Genomic DNA, 19,151 nt, shown 5'->3' with positions numbered 1-19,151 from the left:
TATTTACATGTCCTGCCATAAAGGATGTGGTATTTGCAAGTAGTATAAGCAGTCTGCCTGAAAGGAGTAAGTTTATTTTTTTTAAAGTTACTTAAAGCACAAAGCTTGTAAGACCAGACTGTGCTTAGCACATTCTTTGTAGTGAACTTGTAGATGTCTGGTAAGTAATAAATTATTGAGTTGTGCTTTAGTGTTTCCTTGCAACTCTGAGACCACTAGAAGCTTGCTCTCCACATGGAAACTTTGGAAAACAGGCATGAAGAAAACACAGATGCTTATATTTCCACAGGATCTTTGTGTTCATTTATGACAATGAATGGGATTACCTACCAAGGATCATGGCCATTTGGGTAAGGAGGCACAAAGGTTGAGAAAGCCATCAGCTGTAATAGCTCATGTGAATGCTGCCTGCCCTGGTAATCTCCAAATCTCTGAAGTGCTTGTGATAATGTTAAGGATGTGCCCTTTCCAATCATTACTGTGGAATATGGTAGAGATTCCTGCAGCTTCTTGCATAGACCAAGTCATCTGCCCAAGGGATTTCATGTGACACAGTGAAATCTAATTTTTTTTTAAAATATAGAAATTTCCTAATTGTATGTGTTAGGAAACATTAAAATTCTAATGTTTAAGAGCAAAGATCTGTTGGAAAAATAAGCATTAACCAAGTCCAAGTTTTACCTATGTTTAATGGGTAAATATTACATTTCTGTGTCTCTTCAAAGCCTACATGATATCCCCGAGTACGTGTTACTCATTAACTGATTAAGATAAATAGAGATTTCATTTGAAATTTAGGTTTTTTCCAAAATGGAGCAGAGAACATTGCTTGCATTGACGGTCTTTTCCTCACTCATAATGTTAGCAGAAACTAATGATCAGAAGGTATTTGCTCTATTTTTATTATCAATATCTCATTTGCTCATTTGCTGATGCAGTCGTGTTGTGGTAACTGGCCAGGTAGTGCAGGTAACTCCTCTGGTAACCACCTCCCAGGGAGACTTGGGTGGGTTGTGTGGAGATTTTAGAGCTTTGGGTCCTTTTAAGGTCATTTTGATTGTTTGTTTGGGTTGTTGTAGTACAAATGTAGCAGGAGGTGCTTGCAGATGTGTTTGACGATTCTCTTCCTTTGGAATGTAAGATATCAAATTTGAGAGATCAGTAACTCTGCTTTGGCTCCTGGATGAGGTTTGGATCTTGACACAGGGCCTAACAAGCACTATGCAGTGCCAGGAGGTTTCTGAGAAGTGTTTAATAAAAAATATGGAATGGAAAAGAGGGAAGTGGAAAGTTATTTGCACTGGCTGGAGGAGCAAACTCTCTTTTGTACTATCACAGTGGTGACTGATGGCATTATAAAAACATCAATATTGGAGAGGAAAAGGAAGCTTTAGGTCAGAAGATTTCTCTGTCCATTGTGCCCATTTAGAAGAGAGTGAAGTGGAACTGAAATGCAGGTGTTGGGGGGCAGGGCCAGGCCTGGTGGCCGCTTCAGGGGCAGCTGAGATCTCTGCAGGAAGCCGTGGATGGGGTGTGTGGGGCCCACAGTGCCTCTGCCTGTGGGTACGTGCCTGGGGCTGGTCCTCTCTGCTTCCTTTCCCTCTCTGCACAGCAAAGCTTCTCCCCACGCTGCATCCCACTGACCCCTGGGCTGTGCTGCCCACAGCCTAAAGTGCAGGAGATGCAGGTCCTGCTCCCTGCAGCATCCCTTGGGCATGTGGCAGCAGAGCAGATTCTGCACGGGGTAAATTTTGTACAGGACAAACCACAGCTTGGGGCTTGGTGTTCCTTATGGAAATCCTCACTCCGAATGTGCCATGGGCAGGTTTGAGTATGGCAGGGCAGCCAAGTTTTGCATTTCAGCCAGTGTCCTAATGGAGAAGAAGCCACTGGATGCCATTAATTGGCAAGCAAAGTACAGGAGATTAATTATCAAAATAGCTAAAGATAATTAGCCATTCAAAAGACTTGGAGGCTGGAAAAGTAAAAACAGAAGTGCAAAGGTATTCTTTGTTGTTGAGCTTTTTTATTTTAATCAGTTATTGGACTGTTGTGAGGCTGGTGATGCCCAGATCAGCCTTTCTTAGTGCCACTGCTGGAACATGGGTGGGGCCTTTAGAGAGACATCCCAAATGCAAAAGGAGGTGTCCACGTAGGCAGGTGCTCCAGGCAGTTCTCAGTCCAGCCACCCTCTGGGGTGCTCCAGGCAGCTCTAGAATGGTGCCCTCCTCCTTTGGCCATCAGGGGAAGAACCAGACCAGGAGAAACCTGAGTGCTCAAAGGGCATCTCAGCTTGTGTAACCAGTGAGGGGTTGGGAGGGCCATGCGAGGTTTCAAGCCTGCTAAACATCCTGTGGGACACAAGATACCAAGCTGGAAAACAGGAAGCAAAGTCAACAGCGGGGAGAGCAAATAAACAGTTGCACAAAAACCAGGGACCTTCCCTGGGTTAGGCTTAAAGGGGCTTCTGATCTTCCTGAGGAAAATCTTGGGCAATGCATGGGGTGATGCAGCAGCAGCTTCACTGTACCCCAAGGAGAGAAAAAGGCTCAACAGAATCTTCTGTGGAACAGCAAAATGCAGATGTGCAGATGGAGCTGCAGGCTTTGCATGGGACAGTGGCTGTGGCTGCAAAGATGGGAACAAGCAGACTGGCTCAGAACAATCCCCTCCCCAGTTCCAGCCAGGCTTTCTAACAGGTCATTTCTTCATCAGACTTTTCCAACAGAATCATCCAGGTAAAGATGGTCTGGGAGAAAAACCTGCGTGTTTCTGTCTCAGTCTGTTTATTTTTTTTTTTTTTCCAGCCTGCTGTTGAAATATACAGCCTCCACGTGGACTGCAAGGTCACATCACGATTTGCTCACACTGTCATCACCAGCAGAATTGTCAACCGAGCCAATGAGTCCCGAGAGGCCACCTTTGAAGTGGAGTTACCCAAGACAGCCTTCATCACCAACTTCTCCATGTAGGACAGTCCTCAGCTGCAGTGTAAAGGAGGCAGCTCTGAGGGGGGTTCATTTTCTGCTCAAAGAAGGAGCACAAAGAGGGTCCTTTGTGAAAGTGCTCTGTGGGGATAAGTAGTAAGCAGCCAAATAGAAAAGAGGTGCCCAGGGCCAGGCTGCCTGCTGCATAGGGTGGGTGATGGATGTGCTCAGTGGTGGTGTTTCTCCTGCTCCAGCCTCCTCAAGACTCTGCAAGGACAAGGACTGTTTTGTGGTGGTGGCTCCTGGCATCCTTCTGGGTGGGAAGGGATTAGGGAGCCAGCATCCCTTGCTCATGCCCAGAGTGCCACAAAAAACTTCTGTTGAGTTTCTTTCCCCAGTTCATTCCTTCTAATATGAATTAATTTTCATGGAAACCAAACAGGTCCATTGATGGTGAAGTATACCCAGGAATAATAAAGGAGAAAGCTGCTGCTCAAAACGAGTATGACTCGGCAGTCTCGCAAGGACAGAGCGCTGGCCTTGTCAAGTATGTTGTTATTCTGAGTAAGGCAGCCCCCACACCCCTCCTTGGCTTCCTGTTTGGCTGGGGGCAGATTAAATCCTGGAGATGGCCACATCCTAGTGGGGTCAAATCAGTGAAAATCAGTCTTGTGTTCTTGGTGGGAGGGACAGTGCATCTTTGTGTGTGTGTATATACATATGTATGTATTTTTAGCATATATATAAATTCACAAAATGTGATGGTATATGATGGTATAGGTGGTCCTGCAATGGGCTCCATTGAAGCATCCCTGTTTAGCAGTGCCTTGGGACTTGCTGTCATAGAATCACTGAATCACAGAATGTTCTTGAAAGGGATCTACAAGGATCACAAAGTCCAACTCTTAAGCGAATGGCCCACAGAGGGATTGAACCGACAGCCACAGTGTTACTGGCTCCATGCTCTGACCAATTGAGCTAATCTCAGGGTCAAAGCTCCTTAAAGATCCTCTAGTTCCAAGCCCCCTGCCATGGGCAGGGACACCTTTCAGATTGCTCAGAGCTCCATCCAGCCTTGGTCACTGTCATTCAAGAGCACCTTGCCATGCTGGAATGATGCTCAGTGCTGAGTCTGGCTCCTTGCAAGCACAGAGCACCGCGGCACTTGGACAGATATCACAGTTTCAGGGTATATTTAATCTGTGCTTCACAGGTATTCACTCTGAGGTATGCAGGGGTTTCTGCTCCATTTCTCAGCTTGCACCTATGACATGTTGATGTAATGTTCAATATGTGATGTGCATAATAGCACCTGCAATGTAAAAAATCCTCTCTATGATGAAAAATATTTACTGCTATTCTTTTTTTTTTATTTATCCCATGTGGCCCCTTAGAGGGGCCACAACAAAAGTGTGCAAATTGTTTCAAACTGCAGGCACCACAAAGAGGTAAATCACTGTTCTTCCCGCCAGAATTACAGACAGAAAGCTGGAGCAGTTCCACGTGTCTGTCAGCATCGCGGCTGCCAGCAAAGTCACCTTTGAGCTGACCTACGAGGAGCTGCTGAAGCGGCAGCTGGGGAAGTACGAGCTGCTCATCAAGGTCCGGCCCAAGCAGCTCGTGAAGCACTTCCAGGTGAGCTGTCCTGGGGAGGGCTGGGCAGGGAGCCGTGCTGTGGGTTTTAGCACAGCCATGTTCCCTCTGAGATGCTGATGTTCACTTCCCTGCTGTCAGATCGACGTGCACATCTTCGAGCCCCAGGGCATTCACTTCTTGGAGACAGACAGCACATTCATGACAAACGAGTTAACTGAGGCACTCACCAAAGAGCAGAATGAAACCAAGGTAAAGCAGCAGCTGCCAGAGGTTACTGCCAGGGGCTGCTCTAAGTTATATTGCTTTAGAGGTTTCTTTCTGATTGCTTTGCAGGCTCATATTTTATTTAAGCCAACTCTAGAGCAACAGAAGAAAAATTCTGAACTTGATGAAACGCTCCTCAATGGTGATTTTGTTGTGCGTTATGATGTTAAGAGAGAAGCCACTGCAGGTGATATACAGGTAAAAAATATATAAATGAAAATGCTTTTAGATCACAGATAAGTATGAATGTGAAGTGAAAGCAGCAAAACAGCAACATTTGCTTTGAAACACCAAGAATGACAGGAAAATCTCTTCCCATTAATCCAGGGTCAGCAAGAACTGAGGGTGATACTCAGTAATCCCCAGAGACATCCAGGTATATTGAAAAAAAGGATCACTCAGGAAAAAAAAAATCAGTCTTTCAAATCTTACTCAAATGCCCAGTCTAGATTGGTATTTCATAGATGGTTTTTTTACAGTCTTTTTTAATTATTATTTTGTCTCCTCTAAAAGTGTATTTGTGGCTTCCTGTAAATGAAGTTTAGAGTAATGTGATTTATATCACTTCAAATGATGCTTGGTCTCTGTTTTTTGTGGCAACTGAGGTAATAACTAAATACAGCAGGAACTTCACAAATATTTATGAACAGATGCCTACTCCAGGGAATAAAATAGAGTATTTTCCATATCATTTCACTAATGAAGTATACATGGGTGTGCTAAAAGGTGGCAGCCACAGTCATACAGCAGAGATGTACTCATAGGTAATGATAAAGAGGTAATATGATACACAGTGATAATATGCATATATCATACTTATGGCACTGAGATGTCTAATATATATGTATGTATGCATGCTGCTCTCTGGTAATTTTCTCTCTACAGACAATCTTGCTTCCAGCTAGGAAATACATTTTACTTTCTTTAATTTTTCTTTTATTTGGGCTTATCGAGAGAGCAGAATGCTGAGCATGCTTCCCACTTCTTGCTGTGCCAGAATGTTAAGATTTATTCTTTATTTATTCAGATGTACTTTTATGGGTGATTTCACATTCTGTATTTCAGATTGTCAATGGGTATTTTGTCCATTACTTTGCACCCCAAGAAATGCCAGTGTTTCCCAAAAATGTCATCTTTGTTATAGACCGAAGTGGCTCCATGACAGGCAGAAAAATTGAACAGGTAACTTCCCTCAAAGCATGACCTCTGTTAGCAGCAGGCACACACCCCCCAGCCTTCTGAGGAAGCAACTGGGAACTTTTCATTGGAAGCACACTGGTTTTGTACAGAGCAAAAGGTTCAGAGGTATAGAGGTGCTTGAAAATACATATGCATAGATTGAAGTTATTAAGGAGTAACTCTTGTCTGATGCAACTATATTAATGGATATTAAACACTGAGGCAGAGAGAACCTTCTGTATTTTTGCAGAACTTCTTGTGTTTGTTTTTTTCTTTAATGAAGCTCAGAGAGTTAATTTATCTGTTTTTTATGTTTATTGATGACTGTGTATGTAGCTCTGTTTAAGAGCAGACAAGCCCCCCTACAGCCCTCATAGCTTGGATTTTGTGTCTGTAAGTGAAGTGAATTGTCTATTTCTGATGGTCCCAACCTAAAACATTCCATTGGAGTTTAATAAAGGCATAGGGCTGCCTCTGGAACAGAGCTGTAGAGAACTCCCTTATTACACTGTAATTTCAATCCCAGTTCTGGCAAAGAAGTGGAAATTATCAAACTCATTGTTTTCTCCTTGGAACAGACAAGGGATGCCCTGTTGAAGATTTTGCAGGACCTCCGCCAAGAAGATCATTTCAGCTTTATCACCTTCAACCACAAAGTGGTGGAGTGGAAGAGCTCTTTGCTGCCAGCCTCTGAGGAGAACGTGGCCAGTGCTGCAGCACTGGTGCAGACTCTCACTGCCAGGGGAGGTACAGTGCTCGTAGCCACAAATATGCACCCAGTGCAATTAATTGCTTAGAAAATAATGATTTTTATTAGTTATATAGTGCCCCAGAGCTACCACTAGTGCTTACAAAGCAGGTCAATTTTTAAGACTTATAAGTGACGAGTGGGAAAGAAAGCCTGTGAGTGGTCAGACTGGTGACTACATTATGAGATAGATATAGTCATATGGTATATAAGAGATGCTTACAGCACATCTATGAACCAAAGCCACAGAGTTTTGTTTCCAATTTTTATCACAGAGACAATTAGAAGATTCCTTGGTAGCACACTTTTTCGACAGAAAAATGGCAATTCACTCAACATTTGATAGCAATTTGCTGACTTTTTCTTCTATTTATATCAAGCGTCTCCTTGTAAAAAAACAAAAACAAAACAAAAAAAAACCACCAAAAAGAAAAACATCCAAAGTTATACTCAAAGGTAAGCCATGCCACAAAAATAAAACAGGCAAAACAGACATGGCATTTCAGTTGCTGCACCAGTCAGTGTGCTTGGTGTTATTATTTAGTTTTAAGCACAGCTCAAGGGCTCTGTCTCCCTTTAATGTTACACTGTCAGAATGAGCAGAAGTTTCCTTACCCTAGGCACTTAACACCAATAAACCCACCCATGCTCAGCTCTTTTCTCTGATTTCTTATAGAAGGCAGGGAAACTTTTCTTAAATATAGGTTAACAGATGACAGTATGTTTACTTAAGCATTTTTTAATGGCTCTAGACATGTTTGTATTTCCCATGACATATGTGTGGAAAATCCTCCCAAGAGAATACTCGGGCACTGCTGCAGCAATATAACACCCGGTAATTAAGTCCAGTAGGCTAAGTCCCTAAATCCTCCTCTCTCAGAAGGATTACTTCCTGCAGAAAACTTCAAACAAGTCTGCAGGGCCTGGGCAGATGAAGGGCAGCAATCTCTGCAGATTCTGCTGTTGAGGTGAGCAATGCCTGCTCTCTCATTGCAGGCACAGACATCAATGGTGCCCTGCTGGCTGCTGTGGGTGTGCTGGACAAAGCCGAGGGGCTGCCGGAGCACAGCGTCTCCATGATTATCTTGCTGACTGACGGCCAGCCCACTTCTGGTGAGTGAATGCCATGCACAGTCCTCCCTCTTCTGGGGATTTTTATCTGTTACACTTGCATCCCAATACTGATAGACCTAGCCCGTGTTTTAGAGGAGCTTTGGAATACACAGGCCCAGCTACTGCTGGGTCTGGAGAGGGGGTTATGAGAGGGCTCTGCTGAGGGCTGTGATGGCACAGCCTGCCTGCCCATGACTGCACATCCTTCAGCTGGAAATTGTTTTGCTGCATACCGGTTTGCCTTCCCGGTTTATAAACACAGGGAATTGGAGATATTCCAAACACAGCTGAAATAGAAAAGTAAAATACCTAGAGACAAAATACAGACATTATACAGATATTGTGTACAGTCCTATTTGAGAGATATTGCTTGTGCTTCTTCACCCTCTGTGCCCCAAACTTAAGATATTTTCAAGGTGCTTCTTGTTCTGTATTCTTTGCTATGTCTTAATTAGTGATCAGCTGTGACAGCACAAACCAAAGGATCGAGATTGAACTATCAGGTGAAATAAGCAACTCCCAGAGCAATGGCACAAACTCCCTTGTCTTGAATAGGGGTTTGTCTTAGTTTAGTGTAGCACCAGCATCACTCCAAGGTCAGCAATAGTACTTCATCTGTAAGTCTGTAATAAGATCATTCTGCCTTTTAGATTGTGTGAGCCATTCTGCCTTGGGGTTTCTTGATTTTGTTTGTGTTTTTTAATAAAATTCAGCTCACAGTGCTGCCTCCCCAGCACAGCCACAGTGAGTCTCCAGTGCTGCCCACATCCAGCAGTTAGAAATCAGGCCAGGGTGGAGTGTCAGGCATTATTGCCTGCACTGCCTTCCTTAACAAAGCAGCTAAAAAAGAAAACTCTGAGCTGCTCCCATGGTATTGCTGCAGGCAGTGACAGCTTCAGCCTGGAAATGCTGATGGAAAAACTCTGACTACATGGCCATCAGCAGCTCCTCAAATGGAGTAAGGTGATGGTGTGAAATCTTTTCCTCTGTCACACAAAGGGGCTGGTAGAGAAGCATGGCTGAGTTCATTGGCAGTTTGTTGGAATTGCACCATTAACTAATCCATTCTTCTCTCAATTGACACACATAATTTTTATGGATGGTACTTGTCTTTTGTATGCTTGATGAAGTGTATCCATCCCTCATGTTGATAACTTGTAGTGTGCGTCCCTTCCCTACTAAAAACCTCCTCTGGTCCTGTAATCCTATAAAATATTTTGCACTTAGCCATGACAACATCAGAAAAACCTAATAAAAGTCATTAAGAGGGGAGAATCACGTTCTGGCATTCCACATGCAGAGTTGTGCTTTCAGTTCCAATTTCATTACTAGCATTCTATCCCCTATTTTTTTAGTGTTTTATTCTGAATTATTTTAAAAAACTTCAGGCAGTATTTTCCATTAACCTGCTGCAGTCTTTTTGCGCTTGAAAAGCCCCAAACCCACAATGGTGTTTTTGTTTCATTTACAGGTGAGAGAAATGTGGAAGTAATTCAAGAAAACGTTCAGAAAGCAATCAATGGGAATTATGCTCTTTTCTGCCTTGGCTTTGGGTTTGATGTCAGTTATAAATTCCTGGAGAAAATGGCCCTGAGCAATGGGGGAATAGCACGGCGTATCTACGAAAATGCTGATGCAGCCCTGCAGCTCCAGGTCAGGAGTAAGGAATGTGCCAGGAAAGCCTCAGCTTATATCTAGTTCTAGCAGCAAAATCGCAGATTTTCTGAGATTAAGTATTGGGGTTGAGTTTACCTGTTACTTCAGCTGAGGGGGGAAGGCAATTTTGGGATATCTGAGGGTTTGTACTCTCCATGTTATCCATGACTCAAAGTTTTCAAATCAGCACATTCAGACAAACTGGGAAACTCACACATTTCTCTACTACAAAAAGAGAAACTGTCTAGGGGAAGTGGACAATTTCTGAGTTTGCAGTAGTCTTGCACTGCTAAAGAAAAAGCTTTTTAAGGGGGCTTTAGACATTCAACATATTGCTTTGCACAATTTTGCTGTCATTTGTGTGTGTTCTCTGTCCTACTGCTCTTCTTTAGGGCTTTTATCAAGAAGTGGCTACCCCAATATTAATGCAAATTGAAATGCAGTATCCAGAAAATTCCATTGAAGGATTAACCAAGAACAATTTCAAGCTGTTTTTTGAAGGATCTGAAATTATAGTGTCTGGAAAAATTAGCAATGAACTGGATCTTTTGCCAGTGGAAATTAAAGCTCAGTCAGTAAGTGTTTAGTTTACTAATTGTGAAACACATCTCTCCCTTCTGTCTTTTGTGGCACAATAGGAGGCTTCAAGAAGTGTTTTATGTTTAGTATATGTTTGTTACATTTGGGCTCTCAGCTGTTTTCTCATTGTTTGATCTCTCAGGTAATTTGTTAAAATTACTCTCTCTTGAATTTGCTACAAAAGAAAAACCTTGAAGAATATCCACAAATAAGTAAACAGAAATTTTAATTCAGTTTTGCTAATTCTTTAACAAAATTCAAGTATTTTAGCCTTATAAGCACTTTTAGGATTCTATTGTTACAATGAAGTAGGAAATCTCAATTATTCTTCTCAAAAATGCTGAAATAGAATTTAACTCCTTTTTTCATCACTGTGTCAAGTGCAGAAATACAGATCTAAAATACATGCTTTTTAGATACTTTGGGGATGCATTTTCCAATGGGGAAGAACAAAATTGAAGGACAGCTGGTACTGAAAGATTTTAAGTCTCATAATGTGACTATAAATGAAGTTTATAGAGCTGAAGTTTATGGAGCTGTTCTTTTGATGGTCAGTTTTCTCCCACTTCAGCACACGAGTAACTTGACTCTTAAGGAAGAAGCAAATGTCAAAGAGAAGGAGCAAGTGTTCCAAAATCAAAGATACATCTTTGGGAATTTCATAGAGAGACTGTGGGCTTACTTGACCATTCAGCAGCTTCTGGAAAAAGCGTAAGAGATCTTAATGCCTCACATAACAAACTTCTAACTTCTCAAAGCACAAATTCCTTATTCACAAATTATATAATCAGAAAATACAAAGAAACAGAAATATTTTTCCAGATGGTACCATAAACATAAGATACTGGGAGAATACTACCTTACTGTATGATGAACATGAAGTGCCTTTCAGTTTATGGTAGCACTACAACATTCAATTTCATATATATATGAACACATAATGTAACACATTCTACATGAAATTACTATGAAATATATTTCAGTTGTATGGGTTGTGTGGAGCTGTTCTTGCACACCCAGAAATATTGTCTGTAGATAAGGAAATGGCAATAGTTAGGGAATAGAACAATATGGATGTCCATAAGATACTTCATAGACCATGTATCTATTACTTTTATGTATTTAAACTATACATGTTGCAAAGAATGAAGCATTTCCATAATTTCAGGCACAGGAACAGCTGAGTTATCCCCATAAAACTACTGGCCCTTCAATAATAAATATCTGAGGAGACACAGCTAATGCATGAAGGAATCTGATTTGTTCATAGTCCCTACACATTTTTGCTCCATCATTAACACAGACTTTAGTATTTCAGCTCAAGAAGAGGACCAGAAGGCCCTGGAGGCCCAAGCCTTGGATCTGTCCCTGCGGTACAGCTTTGTCACACCACTCACTTCCATGGTGGTCACCAAACCCCAGCAGCAGGAGGAGCTGGCAAACAAACCCACCGAGGCTGGTAAAAACAGCTCCCCTGGAATGCTCTGCTCTTCTTGATTCACTGTTGTTGAACTTCCACCTAGGTTCATTTGATAGTGATGTAACAAGGCAAATCAGCGGCAGGAGTTCAGGGATTGGCTTCTTTACAAAATAAAACATGCAGGATTGTTTTGAAAGGTGAAGTGATGAAACAATCACTTCAATGGAAATGGAAAATAGTTTGTTTAAATATTGACTAAAGATAGTCTAATAGCTGTTACTATGAATGCAGGGGGGGAAATATGGCCTCAGTCAGAGTTCTGCAAGTGCTATATATACCCATCCTTCAGCCCAGAAAACATCATCACCTGAATCCCTTGTCCCAGTTTGCTGGTTCACATGGGTAAAGTAATTCAGTGCTGACTCTGTGACACTCATCTGTCCCTCTTCCTCTTCACAGACAATGAGAAGCCCAGGAAACTTCCAGCAGGAGGTAAGTGTTTTCTTCTTTTCCAGCAGCATATTTTCATAGTCTCTAAAAAAACCAAAAAAAGCAAACAAAAACAAAAACCCACAAACAAACAAAAACCAAAACAAACAGAAGAGTTCATGGTGGTTGTTCTGTAGAGGGAAGTATCTGAGATTTGAAAAATATGTGACGTAAATTATAAGCAGTGCCTGCTACAGTCTTTGCAGGTTTTAGGTGGATAACAGGGACAAAAGGAGAAAATCTTCCATTCAGAAAGTCTCACCGGTCAAAATTATCTATGCTCTTGAGGAAAAGTAGTTCTTCAAGTCAATATTGTTAATGATGCTTTCTGCTTCTTCCTACCACATGTGAAGCATCTCTCCAAAGACTCCACTCAAGAATGCCTGGGGAGGATGATTCAGGTATGTTTTTCCTCTCTGGAAATTGCATTTATTTGAATAATAATTTTATAGGTGAAGAACCTTGGTTTTGTTCTAGTTCTTTCACAGAAATGTATCGAGAGCATCACAATGCTGCCCTGTTTCTAGAAGCTGCCTCTTTCAAAGTGCTGCTGGGGAGTTCAATAGCAGAACCTCTCCTCTAAGGGATGTAATGCAATCATGAGTAAAACACAGATACTCTTTTTTTTTTTCTCTCCAGTTGCATTTGCACTGAGGGGTGGGCGACTTGCTGGTAAGTACTCCTCCATGTTTCTCCTCAGAATAATTCTGTAAAGTTCATTTCATATGTAGGGTCATACCAACCATATTGTATATAAGTGCAGTTGGATTGGAGATGCCCACTTGATATACAATTCAGTTTTTATTATATGTATTTCAGTCCTCAGATATTTTATAATGAACTATAAACTTTTGAAAACAATATTGGTCCCTTTTCAGGAATAAAAAAAATATATCTCATGAAAATAAATGTGAAAGATGTGGAAAAGCATGTATTAGTAAGCTGAAAGAAATGAAGCTAAGAACAAATTAATTCACCAGTCCTAGGGTATCCAGAAAAGTCAGTGGACAGCAGCAGGACAGATTCCCTTTTTGAAAGTGTGGGGATGGAGGTGCAAGGCATAAACCCAAAGCAACAAAACATTGGGAAAACCCTTTTCTTTCAGATCGATGGCGCTCTGAGCTCCAAAGTGGCAGCAACAGGAAGATGTTTTCAACAGGTAGCTGCTCACAGTGGGGTCAGAGGGGCTGGGCTGGGTGTGCTGCATTCAACACTGCCCAGTGACCCTTGAAAACAGCTCTAAACCCTCCTACAGCTGCAGCTGAGCACAGGCCCGTCCTTGTGCTCTTTTCCCCCATTGGGACAGCTCCTCTTAGGCCAAGCTCTCCACACTTGTCAGTGAAGAGCTCTGTTTAAAAGGATTTCTTTACAGCATTTGTCCTGGTTCATCAGCTGACTTACAGAAAAATGTTTCAATAAACTCTTCTTAATAATTTTGACTGTTTCAGTTTCCAGGTTCAGACATGCCAAAACAGCACAACCTATTGGTGAGTGACACACATCCTATACCCATTTCAATTTCTAATGTAACTGTAATGTACACTTCTTCGTGCAACAATGCTTTTTCTGGCTGCATCAACTCTGTGAAAACCTTTTACCACTTCTTGCTAACCTTGGCTAGTTCTTTCCATTTAAGTAGAAAGTATTCCTGTACTCCATGAGAAGACTTCTCTGGCTCAAGGATATAAGAAATGCAGTACAGCACATCTTCAGCCTGATCCTTTTTAAGTGCTCCTTGTCCTTAGTAAACGCTGTATTTAAAATCTGTTGGTTTCATTCATATCAAGGTGCTGTGTCTGGTATGCTTTTCAACAATATTACTTAGTTTTTAATCGTTCTATCCTTTAAAAGCTATAACTACTATTTTAGGCATAAATCTATAAATTACTTCTGCTGTAACTATCCCGCACAGAGGCTAGATTTTTTTTGTTGCTGATATTTTTCTTCTTTCTTTTCAGCCAGTGAACATCCACAACTTCTCTTGCAATTACCCAGACAAAATGAAAGAATCTGCTTAAATATTGATGAGAGAGCACAAACCTCTGTCCCCCTGCTGTCAGATCCAGAGCAAGGTGAGTGATCCATGTTACCCCAATACCAAGGTAAGGAGAGTCACTGGGTCTGTGAGTGCAGTTGGAGTTTTTGGGAATAAGCCCCTCTCATGAAGAGCCATCTCACACCTGCTGCCTTGCACTGACCAGAGAGACTGTGGTAAATTCTGCCTTTCTGTTGGGCAATATTAACAGTGTAACAGCTGGGGGGACTTCTCACAGATCTGGCTGAGAATCCCCTTTTCTTCCTGGTGTCACATCCTCCCTGGTCCTTAGGGCGTTCTCCTATCCAGCCCTTGGGGCTTTGGAGGGTGCAGAGACCTTAAACCTTATGGTCCCTGTGTGCCAACAGAAAGGTGCATGCTCTGGGTGCACAGCTGATTTTCTGTGGTCCTGTCCTTGAGGAGCCATGGCCCAGGCACCAGGCACCTGCTCTGATTATGGAACACAGGCAACTGTGTACAGGAGGTGGAAGCATGGGGTTAAACCAGCTCTAGTGACCCCACCACAGACCTGGGGCATGTGGAGCTACAAGGCAGAAATGCCCCACAAAAGTAGATTTGAGACCCTGCAGTCATTTCAGTAACAAAACTGGAGCAGGTTTATTAAGATCACTTATACCTTAAGAGAGGAATCACCTGACACATTTGTATTAAAGGACTCACTGTGATGGGGAAACTTGGAGATGGAATAAATCACTTTGTGCAGTTTGATATCAACTATGTGAATCCCCCTGTGCAAATCCATGTCTACACTCATGCAATCCTTGTAAGCCACAATAACAACAACAATTGGCTGTCATGGACAACGTCAACCTCCTCCACCATCCAGGGGTAAGAAACATCTCCCTGTCTTTTCCTAAACTTGAAAATGTGTCAGATCTTTGTTCATTCAGGCCTCTCCTTTCCCATTTACCTGAAGTAAGCACTTCCAAATGTCCTTCTCCAGCAAGTATATCAGTGTGAGTAGCAGCTGAGTATCTTCATAATCCCCTATTTCAAATTTGGAGACGAAAATAAGTTTAATTTTAATTCTCCATGCCTGTGTAAAGAGAACCAAAACAACTGCACCATCAGCCTGCTGTTCATGTATTTATGTTCCAAAGGAAAGGAGCCATGCAGAGCAGCCTGGTGCCACCAGCAGCCCCCTTGTGTTCCTCCAGGGCAGAGCGAGCACTGCCAGTGATGGCTTTGACATTTACTGTCCCTTTTATACAGCTCTTGGCTCCACACAGGCTGGGGTTTTCTTTCTCTGCAGTTTTAGCAATAACTCCCATCTGGGAAGCTGACATTTTTTTATGGGCAGGCATTAAGCATTGGAATAGCTGTCTGTAACTTATCTCCACTGTAGGAGAAGGAATACTTTAAAAGCAGACTTCATTTGTTGCAGTAATTAGAGCAGGATCCTTCAGTACCCCAAGGAAGGGCTGAGTGGAGCTGGTTCCCCCAGCCCTTTTTATATTGCTGGAACAAGTCTCCACAAGGATCCCCTGCTGGCCTGGGGCAGACAGGACACGCATTGCTGCTCCCACACACAGAGTTCTAGACAATAACAACTCCTACAACAACTGCTTTCAATTATCCTTGCATTCCAAACACAGCCAAGAGCTGGCTGGATTTATGTCCCAGAATAATTTGCCAAGCAGAATGATCCTCCTGCTTCAATCCAGCACCCGAGCACTTGCATCAGCACTTTGGGGGTGGCTTTGTTAATCCTGTCTGCAGGGAGCAAAATGACAGTGACATTTGTGGTCTCCAAGACCACCTGGGATCACAATAATATTAATGGGTCAGAAGAAAGGCAAGATTTGAAAATCTTGAAGAAAAAAAATTTTACTTGTTCATTAAAAAAAGATTGAATTATATTATTAGTCTACCTTTTTTTTCATTAAAATAGTGAGAAGGCTTTTTTCCCATCCAAGCATTTCTTGTCATTATGGATAATAAGGTGTATTTATCAGCAAAAAATTGTCCCCTAGTATATTTGCAAGACCTATTGTGCAGCACAGAGAGAAAAGATATTCTACTCAATATTTTCTAGCTTAAAGATAACTACAAACAGATCAGGAAAAATGCAATTGCAAAGAGATAAAAGGCAGAAGTGAAATTATTTTGATTAATTAATATCAGTTAGTTAAATATATATTTTTTCTTCACATTCTTCTTGGAAATAACTTTGTAATTTACTTCCTAGGCTGACAGTGTCAGTTGAAAAGGAAAAGAGTGTTACAGCATCACTGCCTGATACGGTCACAGTAAAAATTTCCTTGGTCAGGTTTCCAGAAGATTTCCTGGGGCTCTATTTCTTGAACACCGACCGTTTTTCAGACAAAGTCACTGGAGTTCTGGGTGTGTATCAGCATGGATGTGTGCAGCAAAGAATGCTCCTGAAATGAGACTGCAGTCAGGGAGTTCTTGAGAAACTTTGCGTTTAATTTATTCCTCTTGGACATTCAACTTTTACTGCCCAGCCATCCCAAAAAGGGGAGGTCTCACTCTAGAAACATAACACATAACACAATGCTTTTCCATTCACCTTAAGTAGCCCATTGTGGGTTTAGAAGATGTTAAAATAAGACAGAAATAATAGTTGGGCTTAACCTCAACAGTGCTGTGGAATGACATGACTGATGCAGAAAATCCATTTGATGTCAAATAACAGACTATAAATAATGGACATAAAATTGTAAACAATCATGGTTAGGAAATGAAAGCCAGCTGCTCCTGAACATCTTGGCTCCAAAAATCCTGGTGGGACCTAAGTTGAAGTTGTTTTGGAAACTTTGCAAAAAGAGAGGCTCTGTATTCCAAAAACCACAAGGAAGAAATAATTGTGAAAAACCATCAGAGAAAGGCTGAACCTTTCCATGGAGAGTGTTAGGGATAACAGCAGATCACAGATGAAACAGAGGAATTTTCTAATCTTGCTAATGGAGTATCCAAACTTGATCTTTGGTTTGTTTTCTGAGATGAAGAGCTGCTCTCCTGGTGTTAGAGCTGCCATTTGGCTTAAACAAACAGCAACACTCCGCTGGTTTGTAATTTTTAATTATTTCTATGTCTGTTGCTTAGGTCAATTTTATTCAAAAGCACAATTTGGGAGTAACTCCAACAATGATCAGAGAGCTGTGGAAAGACTCCTGAGAGTGTCTGGATCTGAGCACAAAGTTTCCAGGTACCAGATATGGAAGGAGAGGAGGGGGTGTGCTTTAAGATTTATTTTATCAGCAAATACCAGAGATCTAAAGAAATGAAACTGAGGGAATGTTTGTAAGGACACACCTCTTTGGTGTAAATAACTTGCATTTTAATTTTTTCCCAAAAGCTTACATTTGTTGTTTAAATGATGCTACAGGGCTCAAGATTCCTATTTCATTGGGGGAAATAATTACACCCTGGGGGTACAGCTTGCATTGTTAGCCTGGAGAGTGTTCCCTCAGTTGGATTTACCATGAGGAAAATTTTCTATCCTTCAACTGCTTTTAGCACACATCTGTGATGGGGAAAAAACAGTGTGAGTGTGCAGGTCCTGGGAGGGCTGAGGTGCAGCTCTGCCCACCCAGGCCTCTGACTCCTGGTACCATCTGCACATCAGGGCAATTCTGACCCTGCCCCTCAATTGTGCTATCACATTTTTTCTTGTTTTGATTTCATTTCAGGTTGTACAAGAAAGATTACAGGCTTGAGTCAGCCAGTGAACCTGTTTCCTGCTGGTCAATAGAGCTAACTCCCTAGGAAAAAAATCTTTGAAGGAAATTATGGAAATGAAGCTCTTCCAAGTATTTTTGGTACTTTCATCAAAAAAACCACACAGTTAAAGCTTTACTGTTGCTCTATATATGTGTCACAGATGTTTTATCTTGAAATAATTATACTTTCAAGATATAATGGTCCTTGCTTGTTTGCTATTTGAAAATGGTTTCTAATTGCAATGTGGTTTTGTTGTTGAAGATTTATGTGAATGAACTAAATAAAATTATCAGCTCACAGCTTGATATGGACACATGGACTTAAGTTTCCAAAGAAAAATCAGTAGTGGAATCATCTAAGCCAACAAACGTGTCATGCAAACAGTAATAGATCTCTAGGACTTTATCCACTTATAGATGATGGTGTTCTTGAACCATGCCTTTTGTGAGAACATCATGAAGATTGAGGCAGTATTAGTTTACCATGTCTCTCATTTTCTATTTTATTGCTTGGAGGTTGCTCTGTGAGACCATTCAAAGCTCATGGAATCAGCAGTGAATGGGGTGATGCAAACCCACACCAGCTGTGCTCTGGTTCATTGCTGCAAAAGTCTCTGAGGCTCCCTTTTGGAAACATCTGCAGAACAGCCATTGGCTGGTTACAAAACCTCAGATTGCAAAACATTGCATTTCAACCCCAAAAGTTAGCGGCTTTTTTTGGCTCCATTTCATACATTTTGCAAACATTGGAAGATGTTTTACAAATAATGAACATCTCAAACCCAACCTGCTGTGCATGGAGGTAACACTGCAGAGTAAACACACACACAGAAGCCTCTGCCCATGATATCCAAGTTGTAGTCTCAGTCTTCTGCTTTTTGTAAGTTTTAATTCCAAAATTATTTTGTTTTAGAATTTCAGTTCCTTTGTATCTTTGAACTTGTAAATATGCCAGCATTATAGGCAGTTTAACAGAAGTTTCTTCCTATCATGCCAATAATAGATTACTGGAAAAAACCTTTTTATTTTAAAGCAATGTACTAAAAGAGAAACTATTTCTTGCCAAAGTCAATAAGCTAAAACAAACTGTGTAATTAGAAGCCTGTTTTTTGAAAGAACTGTGCAGACACAATGCCAAGATATGTTTCTGTGAATTGCTTGTACTTTCAAGGTGCTGATTTTGCTGCACAAATTACATGACCAACTGTGGAATTTGGAAACTGGAAGTACCAGATTGCTCACTTCACTGCATCAAAAGCAGGCTTCCCAATCTGATTCCATTATAGATGAACTTGGGGTTTGAATCACAAGCTGTTGGTCCGGGGTTATATCAGCAGAGTTGCTGTAAATGAAATATTCCCTGCTTTCAGTTGTGGGGTGTCTGTGTGTCACCTGCTGCCAGCAGGGTACAAGCAGCACTGAGCAGGCAGCAGGGGCTCAA

At 41.6% G+C, this 19,151-nt stretch overlaps 1 protein-coding gene across 3 annotated transcripts; it reads left to right on the top strand.

Moving 5' to 3' along the window:
• The first annotated feature begins 748 nt into the window (after positions 1 to 748).
• ITIH4 (inter-alpha-trypsin inhibitor heavy chain 4) lies at positions 749 to 18,930 on the top strand. 3 transcript variants are annotated; one of them, XM_005485510.3, is made up of 23 exons: positions 749 to 885; positions 2,808 to 2,968; positions 3,370 to 3,474; positions 4,400 to 4,562; positions 4,662 to 4,772; positions 4,857 to 4,985; positions 5,853 to 5,969; positions 6,545 to 6,713; positions 7,711 to 7,827; positions 9,299 to 9,480; positions 9,876 to 10,058; positions 10,634 to 10,773; positions 11,373 to 11,521; positions 11,942 to 11,974; positions 12,325 to 12,372; positions 12,611 to 12,643; positions 13,077 to 13,130; positions 13,420 to 13,458; positions 13,930 to 14,043; positions 14,681 to 14,855; positions 16,216 to 16,370; positions 17,094 to 17,196; positions 17,681 to 18,930. In XM_005485510.3, exons 1-23 carry the CDS (start codon positions 811 to 813, stop codon positions 17,754 to 17,756), a joined length of 2,631 nt encoding a protein of 876 aa, XP_005485567.2. In that variant the 5' UTR covers positions 749 to 810; the 3' UTR covers positions 17,757 to 18,930. The 3 variants fall into 3 exon arrangements, with proteins under 3 accessions (XP_005485567.2, XP_074406118.1, XP_074406117.1); XM_074550017.1 differs by lacking the exon at positions 13,077 to 13,130; XM_074550016.1 differs by lacking the exon at positions 13,420 to 13,458.
• The last annotated feature ends 221 nt before the right edge of the window (positions 18,931 to 19,151 follow it).

Source organism: Zonotrichia albicollis, chromosome 12 (genome assembly GCF_047830755.1).
Source record: "Zonotrichia albicollis isolate bZonAlb1 chromosome 12, bZonAlb1.hap1, whole genome shotgun sequence".
Taxonomy (NCBI): domain Eukaryota; kingdom Metazoa; phylum Chordata; class Aves; order Passeriformes; family Passerellidae; genus Zonotrichia; species Zonotrichia albicollis.
Note: the sequence above shows the minus strand (reverse complement) of the source record. Positions and strands in the feature narration are given on the sequence as shown.

Coding starts and splice junctions, on each gene's coding strand:
- ITIH4 (XM_005485510.3), top strand. CDS start 811: ATGGAGCAGAGAACATTGCTTGCATTGACGGTCTTTTCCTCACTCATA. Junction 6,714..7,710: donor GACTCTCACTGCCAGGGGAG/GTACAGTGCTCG, acceptor CTCTCATTGCAG/GCACAGACATCAATGGTGCC. Junction 16,371..17,093: donor CAAAGTCACTGGAGTTCTGG/GTGTGTATCAGC, acceptor TCTGTTGCTTAG/GTCAATTTTATTCAAAAGCA.